General features: G+C 38.0%; 1 protein-coding gene across 3 annotated transcripts in view; it reads right to left on the bottom strand.

Annotated features, from left to right (window-relative positions):
• CCNYL1 (cyclin Y like 1) overlaps positions 1-7,285 on the bottom strand; it is a 77,414-nt gene extending 70,129 nt beyond the window's left edge. For 2 of the 3 annotated variants that reach the window (XR_471778.3, XM_007501846.3), the window contains exon 1: positions 6,464-7,285. Coding sequence is in view for 2 of the 3 variants with exons in the window: in XM_007501846.3 (XP_007501908.1) it covers positions 6,464-6,674 (211 nt within the window). In the remaining variant the exon portion in view is untranslated. The remainder of the gene's footprint in view (positions 1-6,463) is intronic. The other variant, XM_007501847.3, reaches the window with a different exon arrangement.
• Between the last annotated feature and the right edge of the window lie 6,504 nt (positions 7,286-13,789).

Raw genomic sequence — 13,789 nt, forward strand, 5'->3', positions numbered from 1 at the left:
CTATTACTCTTCCCATTTTACAGATGAGGAACTTCAGTTTTCCTAATTCCAGGTCCAGGTCTTTATTGCACCACCTAGCTGCTCCATAAGAGCAAAAAATGGCTTTTGCCTTTCTTTGCATTCTGAGCAATTAGCACAATGTCTGGCCCTTAAAGGTTCTCTCTAATGCTACCTAGCTGACTAACTGAAGGAAGAGGAAGATGATTTTTGGGCATGCTGAATATAAGCTATCTAGAAGGCAGCTAAATGTAGGATGGTAATTCTGACTACAGATTTAGGAGTTAGCTATAATGAGACAAACCCTGGGGAAAAGATGAGGTCAGGAGAGGGAGGCTACAAAGTGGGAGATGTGGAATCTTTATTCAATGACAAATTAGAAAAACCTGGCTTAATTAAAGAATTAATGTCTTTCAAGAGATTGTTTTATTTAGTCATCAGATATACAGAAAGATGTTGACTTGTTCTTTTTTCTTTCTGATGGCTCTAGTTTAGGAAAGGAGTTGATACCTTTTCTGGTCTAGCCCACAACTCCCACTTTTAATACCTTATTGTTTCCCCCTTAATATTTTTTCTCTAAAAATAAATATCAAGATTTTCAGTCTCTGACTGAAGCACTACACAATATTATAAATGGAAGACAAAGTTCATTACTGTATTTCTATGTTTACCCTCTTCAAATCACGTTAACTAGCATTAAAAAATGTTAAGTTCACTTTTTAAATGTTTCAATTCTTTCTAGTTATCATTACAGGTAGTGGAAGAGCTGAGCAAACAGCATCAAACACTGGTTATGTTAGTTTTTTTTTTTTTTAATTACCAACCTAGCTTTGTTTCCTATGACTAGAGGCCACTTAAATTGCAAAGTGTGAATTGATGGTAGAAAAAAAGGCCCAATATCATTTGTATTTGCAGTTCTTTTTCTTTTTGCTCAACACTAGCTGCTGGGAGTAGTAGAGGGTCAGGAAAGGCATCTGTTATTTTGAGGTCTTTCTCCTTTATCCAAATTACCCAATCCCAAGATTTCTATCATTATTAGCCTTAAAGTCACTTAGTTATTTTTTTTTTAAAAACCCTTACCTTCCGTCTTGGAGTCAATACTGTGTATTGGCTCCAAGGCAGAAGAGTGGTAAGGGTAGGCAATGGGGGTCAAGTGACTTGCCCAGGGTCACACAGCTGGGAAGTGTCTGAGGCCAGATTTGAACCTAGGACCTCCCGTCTCTAGGGCTAGCTCTCAATTCACTGAGCTACCCAACTGCCCCCTAAGTCACTTAGTTATTAAATTCATGTAAACTCATTAGTCAAGGGCTCCAAGGTTTGTCATGACAATGGCATAGAAATAAACTATATTTCTATGACACCAGCATATAAAGAAAAACTAATGGTTAAAAGAATGAAAAATTACAGAAAGTTCAGAGAGCATACATATGAAATACTGTCTCTTCTAAAGAAACAAAGTGGCACATAGTCAAAGAATGACTTTGGATAAATAATTGCAGCTTTTATGCTACACATTAAGATTACAAAGTACTTTGTATAGTACAAAGTACTTTAGACTATATTATTTTATTTTTGCTTCAGAGCAACCCTGTAAAGTAGTGCTGCAGAATATTAGTAGATAAGAAATGGAAAGGCAAGGCAGAGGCCTTTGTAGAGGTGTTTCACAACTTCTCTAGGGGGTAATACTCGACAAAATTTCATTTTACAGAAGGGGAATACCACCCTTATCATGTTTTTCCCCCCACACCAGGCCATATAGCCTCTCTTAAAATAATATAATAGAATTTTTCATCACAAAAAGTGTATAAAAATATTTGATGGCAAAGTAGTTCTCTGTTTCCAAGGAAACAGAACTAAGATAATCTAAAATAAGGTGAAAAAATTAAAAATGAGGGAAAAATGTGGGCACTTTTTATGTGCAGCTTTAATTTTGTTTCTATGGAGATTAAAGGGCAGCTCCAAAACCAAGTGTGGCAGACAAGTATTGAAATAGATGTCTTTCTCAGCACTTTTTAGAGAATTGATTAAAAATCAAAGAATTAGCTTTAAAAATCAAGTATAGATGAAAATATTTTCAAGTCATTGTATTAGCTATCAGAAGACACTACAGGCAGTCTTACGTTTCCCTAGTCTGTTCCCATAGCCAGGGCAGCTAGGTGATGCAATAGATAGAGCCACAGGATTTAGAGTCAGGAAGACTTGGGTTCAAACTCCAGCATCAGATCCTTCACTAGTTGTGTGACCCAAGGCAAGTCATGTAAATTAGGTTTGCCTGTTACTTATCTATAAAATGGGAATAACTGAATCTGTCCCAGGGTTGTTGTGAAGTTCAAATGGACTAATATTTGTAAAAAGCTTAGCATGTGCCTGGCACACAGTAAGCACTACATAAATGTTAGCTATTAATAAAACAAAACTTATACTTCACAACATACTAGCACCTTTACCTGTTCATTTGCCAGTTTCTATTAATAGGCAAACAGACAAAGGCAACAGAATTGACAGGATAGAGCTGCACACTGAGTCTTTATCATGAGGCATCTCAAAGAACATGCTGAATTTCAAAGTAGAGTGATAATTTAAAGATCAGTTTGTCTAATAGATCCAATGAACTCTAAAAGATCTTAAAAAAGAAAAAAAAAACACCTTACCTTCTGTCTTAGAATTAATGCTGTGTACTGGTTCCAAGGCAGAAGAGTGGAAAGGGATAGGCAATGGGGGTTAAGTGACTTGAAGTGTCCAAGGCCAAATTTGAAGCCAGTACATTCTGTCTCCAGGCCTGGCTTGTTTTCCACTGAGCAATCTAGTTGCCCCCTGAAATTTAGTCTTAAAAGAGTTCCTCCAAGTTCTGAGAGGTTCAGTGACTTGCCCAGGGATCTAGAGCCAGTGTGGTACACAGTTGGGACTTGTACTGAGGTATTCCTGATTCCTAGGCCAGCTTTCTATTACTATAACACACTACACAGAAATTCTCCACCTCCTATGAAATAATAACTATGGTTGTATTAGACAAAAACCATATAGATATACTATATAATATGCTACATTCCTGGTTTTTCCAGAGCTTGAGTTTGAGATCTACTAAATCTCTGGGATGTTTGATTTCTTTATCATTATAGTCATGAAGTTTGATTTCTTCATTTTAAAATTTATTTTATTCATTCATTTATTGAATTTATTTTAGTTTTCATTTTATTCATTTCACTTTATTAATTGAATTCACTCATTTCTTTAGTCCCCTTCCATGTCAAAAATTCTATGCACATGACTTTCTCCATATAATTTGTCATAACTTGTGTTGAATGAGTAGTAAAAGTGTTGATTTTGTTTTTAAAACCCATTGGATCTCCTTAGAAGGACATTTAAAAAAATTTGGTTCTATAATGTACTTTCTTCAAATTAAGTTACTCTTAACTAGTCTCAATTCTGAGGTGTACAAGTTTGCTGACAGCTGCATAAAGATAAAAATGATTATCTAATTTCTCCTTTCAACATATTTCATGACCTTGAACAGATTTCATTCAGTGAAACTATCAATTTATAAAGTATACTATCCATAGGTTTACAGAATTTAGAGCTAAATGGGACCATTAAGGGTCATCTTATAAAAAAAATTCCTCACTTTATGATAACATTTGTATAACCCAGTGGAATTGCTTGTCAGCTCTAGGAGGGGGAAGGAAAGAAAATGAATCCTGAAAACATGGAAAAAAATTTTTTAATTAAAATTAAAAAAAAAATCCCTCACTTTAGAGATGAGGAAACTGAAGCCTTTAAGAAACTTGCCTAGGGGGCAGCTTAATAGCTCAATGGATTGAGAGCCAAGCTTAGAGAACAGTGCAGGGTTCAAATTTGACCTCAGCTGTGTGATACTGGGCAAGTCATTTACTGCCCAATGCTTAGCCCTTATGGCTCCTATGCCTTGGAACCAATAGACAGTATTGATTCTAAGATGGAAAATAAGGGTTTTAAAAAGAGAGAGTGGGAGACTTGCTCAAATTCACTCAGGTAGTTAAGTGGCAGTGTCAAAACCTAAACCCTTATCTCTGATCCCAATATAACATTCTTTCCATTGTACTTGTATAATTCAATTATAAAAGAATTTGTTTTTGCTTTTTCATGCTTAAGAAATTAAGTGAAAAATTTATTTAAAAATTAAGTCAGATAATTACCCTATTCCATGATAGTCATTCAGTTTTACTTTCATCTTTAAGCCAATATAAATATTAAGCTATTACTACCTAATTTCTAAGATGCTCTGTTGTCTTAAACCTGCCTTACAACAGGCTAACTTAGTAGCAACTATACCCAGTTGTGTATATGAACTATTCCTTAATATTAGTAAGCACCTTTCTACTACAATCATACAAGTAGTTTGTCTCTTAAATTAATCATAACTAATTATAAATCTCTAAGACCCAAAAAGAAACTGAGAAGACTCTATTTACAGTCCTGAGTACATTATTTCTAGCACTCCAGTTTAATCCCTTGCACTGTGATAAGAAAACAGCAATAGAGGAAGTATCTCTGAGCTTTAGTATTTTCATCTGCAAAATCGGGATAAATATTTATTTCACAAGATTATCATGAGAATCAAAATACCCACCGAATCCTATTCAAATGTAAAGTATTATTTGTTTAATAATGTAAAAGGATGACATTACCAATTGAGAAATTTTTAAAGTAAGTTTTCTACTAGTGAAGTACTTACTAAGATTCTCCTCACAGAGATGGGATGCTTTTCTGCAAATTTCAATAAGGCAAATATGGCCAAGAAATCTCCTTAAATTGCTTTCAGAGACTTCCAGAATAAGTGGTCTATTTTTACACCATATTTGAAAATTAATTCCTTCTATGCTTTGCAAACAAAATTATCATTTGAAACAAAAAGAATGAGGGTATTCCCCAAAGTAAGAAAACTGTTTTTGGAAATTTCTAACCAAAGAAGAACACTGCTAGAGATAATTCTGAGGTGTGGGATGAATCAGAACTTCCAAAGTAATGGGGAAATTCCAAATCATTATGAGGATTTAAATTTGTGTTCAATTGATCAACATTTTCAAGAAAATCGACTGGACGGGGCGGGCAGAGGGCACACACACAAAAAAAGAACTCCATAAATTTAGTCTCACGGTCAAAATGATTTCAGCAAACTTGCCCCTAGTGTAGTATAGTATATCATGTGGGAGTAGTCTTGAGTGATTATACTTGGGACTATAATGAAATACAGTTATGTCAAAGTTGGACCTTCACTGAAATTCATTTCCTTTGCATTATCAACTGCCTTCAGTACAGCTGTAGCAGTGACATTTCACACGCAATGTTTTGTTTATTTTAAACTATTGTCCCCACCTTTTCCTTCCTTCCTTTAATGTTAATACAGACAAAATCGCCTAATTTGTCACCACTCTTCACTGCTACCAGTCTCTGCCTGTCTTTCTCCACCAAATACTAATTTGACTTTTAAGTTCCTAAAAGTTTAGAGTTCATCATCTGCACTCATTCAACAAGCATTTATTTAAGCTCTCACTAGCAAAGCTCTGGGATATATTAACCGGTTTCTTTCAGAAGGAGAGGTGATTGTGGAGAGGCCAATCTTTTTACAATTCTACCTTAGAAATAATGCGAGGTTTTACCTATGGGAAATGAGTGAATTCATTTTTGACCTTTCTCAGCCAAATTCTAATTTGACTTAGCATTCTCTAAAAGTTAATTCTCCATCATTTACATTTATTCAACAAGCACTTCCATAGGGCTCATAAGCAAGGCTCTGCAGTATAGTAACCATTTCTTTCAGATTATATTATTTGCAAATCCAGCCTTGTGAAGTAGTGGACAGGAGATTTTTACCTGCAGGGAGTGAATCCACTTTCAATTTTTCTCAACCAAATTTTAAGTTAACTTAAGAGTCTCCTCCCTAATAAGTTTCCAGTTCAACATCTACATTCATTCAACAAGCACTCAATTAGAGCTCAAGGGTAAGGCTCCATTAACTATTTCTTTCAGAAGAAAATGCGAGTATTGAGACTCCAATCTTTTGCAACTCACGTCTTGGGATAAATGGACTAGGATTTTACCTGTGGGCGAAGAGTGAATAAGGAGTTGGGCGGTGGGGGGAAGTGGTTGAGAACTGGGCAGATTTAATTCACCTACCCGGCTCTATTTGAGCACTTGGAAAGAGCAGGGAGACTAGATGTTCAGAGTACGGAAGCTGAATAATTAGGGTAGGTGAACAGCTCACTTTTACTTTCGCACACGTGTGAGGAGCATCCCACTCAAGGTCCAGAAGAAGGCCCAGGGCAGGGCTGAGTGGTCCGGGGAGTCGAGGGGGCTGGACGCCACATCGCCTAGCCTCTGGCCCAGCTACGGGTTAGATTCTAGTCGAGACTCACCCTCCCGGGATCCCCGGCGTCGGGCGGCCTCGCGGCGGCCCGAGCAGAACAGCGCCGGGGCCGCGGGGGCTTACCGTCGGGAAACTCCCGGTCGCTGATGTGCTGCAGGTGCGGTCCCTCGCCTCCCGCGGGGTCCGCCTCCTTGGGCTCGGCGGCCACCAGCACCGCATCCCCGGCCGCCGCGTCGTAGGCGTCCAGCCGGCGCTCCGGCCCCGCCGCTCCCGTGCCCCGACTGAGTTTGGGGCTGGCATCCGGGGACACGCAACAAGTCACCGTGTTCCCCATGGGACACCCCCACGGCTCCCCGGCCCTCGCGTCCTGCGGCTCACCCCCACGCCGCCCCTGGATCGCTCTGTCCGCCCGCCCTCCCTGTCTGCCCGCCTGCCGCCCGTCCGCGGTTAGCTGCCACCGCCGCCGCCGCCCGTGCTGCTGCTGCTGCTGCCGCCGCCCCCTCCCCCAACAATGGCGGGGCCGGGCATGGGCAGCCCCGGAGCTATGCCCGAGTTGGGCGGCTCATGTCCGCCCGGTGTTCGCAGCCTCTCTTTTCCCGCACCGCTGAGGACCGGGGCTCCAATCGGGCACGGCGGCAGCAGCTGCGCCCCGGCCGCAACACTCGGCGCCGCTGCCGCCGCTCCCTCTCCCGTTCCTGCTCCGCCGCCGCCTCCCACCACCCTACTCCTCTATGAGGGCAGTGATGGATCGGGCTCATTTAAAAGGGGTGGGAACACGCGAGGTACAGGAGGGGCCGCTGCCGCTGCCACTGCCGGGGCCACAGGGCTGGGCTGGACTCGACTTGATTCCCTCCCTCGTCCTCGTCCTCGTCCTCCTCTTCCTCCTCCCTCGCTTTTCCCCGGGTAAAACGCCCTGAGGAGCTGGGAAACCCGCCGCCTACCAACCAGAAAACGCCTCTGGGTCACCTGGCTGCTAAGAACCAATCAAGAGAAGAGTTCTTCTTCTACACCCTCCCCTTTGGAGTGCTTATCATGTGACTCACAAAGACCATCCCACAGTCACCACCGGGCGGCCCTTACCCCCGCAGCCCCTCCCCCTCCCACTACCTCCCCCTACCTTTTCCTTTTCCCTGCCCCTCCCCATCACCGCTTCCTTTCCCAGACCTAGTCTAGCCAGTTAAGAGTTTTCTCTCGCTAATCAGAGAGTTCCTGAAGGCTTTCCAGTCCTACGGGAATCACTCAGGAAATCCAGTAATCTACTCCATTCCCAACCAAGAGGCCCCTCAAAGAAAAAAAAAATTCTATTCATAATTAACATCCTCTGAGACGAACTCAGTTTCTTCTCAGCCAGATGTTAGAGTGGGGGAAGTACTCCAGAGAAAAAAACTTGAAAATGTGGTTCTCCCCATTTAGCTCCTAACTTGTCTGGATTCCCAGACTTGTGCTAGACCCATTGACATCTGATTCACAGTATCTCCTGGATTCTCTCTTCTCTTTTGGGTCCCCTAAGACAATTATCCCTTACTTTCTTCATCACCTAGGAGGGAAGGCCTTCACTTCTGAAGTCCACTTCAATAACTTCCAGCAGCTCTTTTACTTAACATTCTGATTGGAAACGGGAGCAGCAGGCAAAGTGTGCAAATTTTATCATTCAAAAACCTGGAGGGATGCCTGTGATTTGAACAATGCAAAATAAATTACTTTGAGGATTTCAAGTCAGATGGTGGAGTTAACAAGAAGTATCAAATCCATTCTCTTGCCTCTTAAAAAAATTTTTTTTAAAGAAAATTGGAGAAAAATGGATTTTAATAATAACGTTGATTTTTTAAATAGACTTATATAAATAGTTTAAAGATGAGGTTAAGGCAATACAAGAAAAATACGATTTTATTAGATGTGAATTGAAAGGATGTGAGATACTAAAATAGATTTAATGTTTATTTTACTTTAGATTAAAAAATAATTACTTGAGATAGCATTAGGAATAGGTATCAAGCAAATGTGAATAATCAAGCTGGATAGATGGTTAAGAAAACCCAACAGTTTAAATAAACTAGAGATAGCCAAATCTGTAAGACCCAGTGATTTATATTTAGAATTTTTTTTTTAAGGCTGACCATTGAAGCCTCGATAGGTTTTTCAGAATTCTAGTACTAATAAGATGGAACCTAAAAATCAAGAAAGCTAAAGTAGTCTTTTTTTTTTCCTTTTAAAGAAAAAGTATGTCTTTGGAGATGAAAATCTTGTAATTTAAACAACTCCAAAGTTATTAGAAAGCATCTCAAAAGTCAACTTGAAAAAAACCTACTCCTTGAAAACAACAGCAATAAAAACATTAAATACTGTCAGATTGATTCAATTTATGTTTATACTAGAATGTCAGATCTTGGGGGGGGGGGGTGATAATCTACCTTGACTATAGCAAGAATTTGTCACTCCTTACTGTTAACAACTGCTGCTGCTGCTGCTGCTGCTACTACTACTACTACAAATAATATTAAAACTGCATTTTAAAGTTCACCAAGTGTTTTCCATATAGTACCTTATTTGAATCACATAGCCATTCTAGGGACAGCTAAGTCATATATTCTAAGTCATATAGTTCATTGGTCCTTCAGTCAAGACTTGATTTCAAATCCAGCACTAGATATTAACTTTATGACCTTAGGCAAATTTCTTTTTTTTTTAAATTTTATGATATTTTATTTGATCATTTCCAAGCATTATTCATTAAAGACAAAGATCATTTTCTTTTCCTCCCCCCCAGCCCCCATAGCCGATGCGTGATTCCATTGGGTATCACATGTGTTTTTGATTCGAACCCATTGCTTAGGCAAATTTCTTAAACCTCTAAAAATCTGTGTTGTAAGGTCGTTGTGAGGATCAAATGAAATAATATTTACATTTTTAAATTTTTTCCCCATAGTTACATGAATTCATGTTGTCTCCCTCCCCTCTTCCCGTCCCCTTTCCAGAGCTGAAAAGCAATTCCACTGGTTTATACATGTATTATCACTTAAAACCTATAAAATAATATTTTTAAAGTGCCTGGCCCATAGAAGATGCTATATAAATTTTATTATTATTACTTTTTGGTGTGGATTTGTGATTTCATCAGAGTAGGAAACTCCCAGTGTGGAAACTTTTTCCACTAATACAGATCTGTAGTATTTTAACAGTCTTGGCAAGATATCAGTGGCACTGAGAGATTATGGTACTTGACGATGGCCATTCAATCCATGAACCCATAGCTTCTAAATTTCAAATCTAATACTTTACCTACTGCAACAGGCTTTACTTATAAATTAAGAAAATAAATTCTAAATCACAAACCTATTGGGTACCAACTGATTGGAAAGTGTTTTTGTATGTTTATTTGGGATTTTTATTATACATTGTTTCATGGAGCTGGGGTATCTTAAGACCATTGTATTTCTAATATCTTTACAGATTACCAGAGTGATAGAGAGAAAATTCAATAACTTTGAATATAACAAAGAGTTGTGTTGGGTACAGGATGATGGTGGGATAGATAAGATTCAATTTAGAGTAAATTAGAATTAAAGAAGAGATGAAATTTATTTTGGGAGGGAAAAAACCAAACATTCATAAGATAGGAAAGAAGTGACAATGGGCAAGTATAGAAAAAAAATATATATATACACATATGTATATATATAAATATATTTATATATATATACATAGAAAAAAAAAGTATGGGAGTAATATCAGATCATGAGGGCAAATGTTTTTAAACCCTTACTTTTTGCTTTAGAACCAGTTAGTTCTAAGACAGAAGATCAATAAGGGCTGGCAACAAGCATAGCATCTCCATGAAAAACAGAGAATTGGAATCAGCTATTCTCAGTTTAAGAGGCCAGAAGAAACAGCATCCAATGATGGAAGAAAGAATTTAGGTTAATACATACAAGGAACAATTTCACAACAAGGAAATAAGTCAAGTGGCCAAGACCAGCTTTTATTATGACAAACTGTTAAAGAGCTAAGGTAGATTATATAGATTTTTTTTCTGGGAGAGATATTATGGCCTTTTTGGAATGATTGAGTACAGCCCTGATTGAAGTAAAGGGGAGATTAAATGACCTTTCAAATTCCCTTCAAAACCCTGGAATCTTATCTTTGTCCCAGATATCTAGGCCTTTGTCATAGCCCTTGTTCTGGAGTTAGAGGACTCAGCTGGGTTCAAGTCCACACTCAGTCACTTTGTTCCTTTTGTGACTTTAGACAAATTACTTCATCTGTCTGTATCTCTAAGTTCTTCAAGAATGGAGTCCCTCTTTAGAAGATGCTGTGTGTCTTGGTCATAGATTTGTACAGAAATCACAAGTTTCACAATCAGTACAATTAATGGAGATTTCAGGTTCAAGGAAGTGCCTTTGCCATTCTGTTTTAGCAAGGACTAGGAATTTCCTTTAGCCTTCTTTAGGAAAGGCTTGAAACCATGTATTCTTCCTGGTTACTATTTTTTGCCTTACAGTGGCTTATGAGCTTTCTATTGTTTTTCCCCACCATAAATTCCAAGGTTTCTTGTTTCCAGTACTTACAAGTTTTACTGTTTCCTCTTATTCTGTCTTTATGATATCCTTGTTACTTTTGAGATATGTCACCTCCTACTGAAGCTAAAAGGGAACCTTTGCTACAGCCACTTCACTGTGGTTGGAATCTTTTTTTCTAGCAATTATTTAACTTTATTTTTTCTGTCTCCCCAGAGGCATTTCTTGACAGCAGCTTCTTCAAAAGAAGTCTATCTTATACAGGGAAAATCACAAGGGGAGAAGGAACTTCACTAGATTTGACAGGAGAAAAAGTTTTTGAGAAATGCATTCTAACCATATTCATCTCCTCAGAAATAGAACTCTTAAACATTTCACAATAATATTGAAGGAACCAATCTAGTATCTTCTTGCAGAGTTATTTTTGTTTCCATTTTAATAACATATAGCCTTCTAAATTCTCAAGAGGAAACTTGGCTATGTAGTTGTGATGACTCTTCTGATTCAGAACTGAAACCTGTCTCCCTCAACCCCCTTAATTTCATTCCAATGCAGATGAAATAACATACCTCATAGTTATGCAAAAGCAACTTTTCCACAGAAGTTAATAGAACACTGATCCACCTCTCTTCCTAAATTACCTATTTCTGTGGAAAATACCAACATTTTTATAGTCACACAGATTTACAAAACATCAAAAACATTGCCTCTCACTTTCTCAGCTCCTTCCCATATTCAATCAATTGTCAGATTCTGTTGATTGTTTCTCTATAACAGTGATGGTGGACCTTGTAGAGACTGAGTGCCCAAACTGCAACCTGCATGCAGAATGTGAGTCCCACACCTTATTCCAGACAGGGGAGTGTTACGATTACATTTTAGTTTCTATTAATAAAAGTATTATATTTTATGAGGTTTATTCAAGATTAAGAAATAAAGAAAATATGAATATAGAAAGCACGTGACTAGGAGGACCGAAAGGCCCATTCAATTTCATTCACTACATCTTGGGAGATGCGTGTCCTTGGAAGCGGAAGCAGGGAGAGAGCAGTAGGCAGAGTCAGTTTAAATACCATTTTTTCCTTGGCCCAGGTGAGAATTCAGGTGAGGTTACAAAGCATTCTGGGAAGTGGCCAAGGACTTCTGGGAATTGAAGTCCAGGGTTCAAATCTTCATCTTTACATTCCTCTGTTTGATCGTTTGGGAAAAGATTTTCTCCAAAAGGGTCATGAAAACATAATCAATTTAAGGATTACAATAATTTGAGGATAAGAGGAAAAAAGAACAAAACCAATAATTGCTAGACGCATTGACAAAAAGCCAGTTAGAGGGCAGTCCCCTTTGGCATAAAAGTATACATACAAATAAATGTTCAATCAACCACACCCAAAGTGAACTTTGCAACTTGTGGTCTGGAGGCATCTTCATGGTGTCTTCTCCAAACAGTTCAGTTTCTGGATTCGGAGAGGTAGCATGTTTCTTAACCTAAAATTCTTCTTAAAAGGAATTTAAACTTTGTAATTTAAAATAATAATATTTTTACATTTCCCCATGAAGAGGGTGATTGAAAAAACATGGGATCACTTAGGAATGTATGGCTGAGTTATGAGGTACATGAATCAATTGGTAAGAGATATTAAAAAGACATCAGAAAAATCCAAATAAAAAAGAAAACTTCTGGATGAAAATATAGACTATCAAAGTCTTATGTGTAAAAATTCCAAGTAAAGGAAATCTATAACAGGTCCTTGAATCAGGGCCCAATTAAAATGATCTAAGCAATGATGCATTTACCCAGTCAGTAGCCAGGACTACAGAAAGTTTGCCACACTATGAAAGACAGAAAAGAAAAGAGACTAGATTATAGGAGCCAGGTAGGAGCCAAGTTAGGGATACTTGTCTATAAGTATTTTCAGAGTGAGTGTGGATACAAGGAAGGCCTATGTCTTAATGTATGTTAAGCAGCGCAACCTTGAGTCTTCACACTAATATATCCTGTGTGCTCTTTGTGGCACTAATCAGGTTTAGCTTTGTGCTTCATTGGCCCTGTGAAATGATTCTTTTGTGTATATCTTGTCCTGGAATCAGACAGAATCATTAAGCAAAGTCCCAAAATTTTGTTAAACAATTAGTGGCATCATTTTTATAGTCTCAAGCTTTTGGGGGCATGCATTAGCATTATAGCAAATGCATTTTAAAACTTATATTACTGAAAAATAAAAAAAGTTAAAGAAAATCTTAATACTGGTGGCATGTGCTTCAAATATAAAAAGGAGAGAAAAAATACTGAAATAGTATATTGCACATGCAAGAAAAAAATATAATAAAAGAGTTTTAAAAATTCAAAAATGTAGCTTATAATCATTGACACTCTGTGTCAGCTAAGAAAATATAGAATACAAGGCTTTCTCACCAAAAATGAGATCCATTTCCTCTCCATATCTGGCCATGATCCACTGTGAGTACAAGCAAATGAATTTCACAAGGTAACCTTTTTTCATTTTTAAAGAACAGTAGTACAAATATGTAGGAATCAGTATCCCCAAAATTCTCAATAGCCCAATTAATTACAATAGCAAACAAACCCACTATCATTTTTCATATAAGTTGCTGTATGGCATTTTTAAAAGCCTATGAACTGATGGATATTTGTCACAATTTTTTACAAACATAGCAAATCTTCACAATTTTTACCAAGTAGCAAATCTTTCAACCTTGGTAAACATATTTGTATACAAAGTAAAACTTATTTTGGATTTAGAACATTATCAAGAAATCTAGATATCATTCTGGTGGAAGTTAAATAGTGAGCTGAAGAGTTATAAATGAGAGGTGCTCCTTTTTTGGAGGCTTCTAGGGGTACAAATGCCCTGGGATTAACTTCCCAGCTTCCATTCACATTTTTATAAATGCAGGAGGTTGGGGGTTATAATTG

This window comes from Monodelphis domestica, chromosome 8 (genome assembly GCF_027887165.1).
Source record: "Monodelphis domestica isolate mMonDom1 chromosome 8, mMonDom1.pri, whole genome shotgun sequence".
Classification (NCBI taxonomy): Eukaryota; Metazoa; Chordata; class Mammalia; order Didelphimorphia; family Didelphidae; genus Monodelphis; species Monodelphis domestica.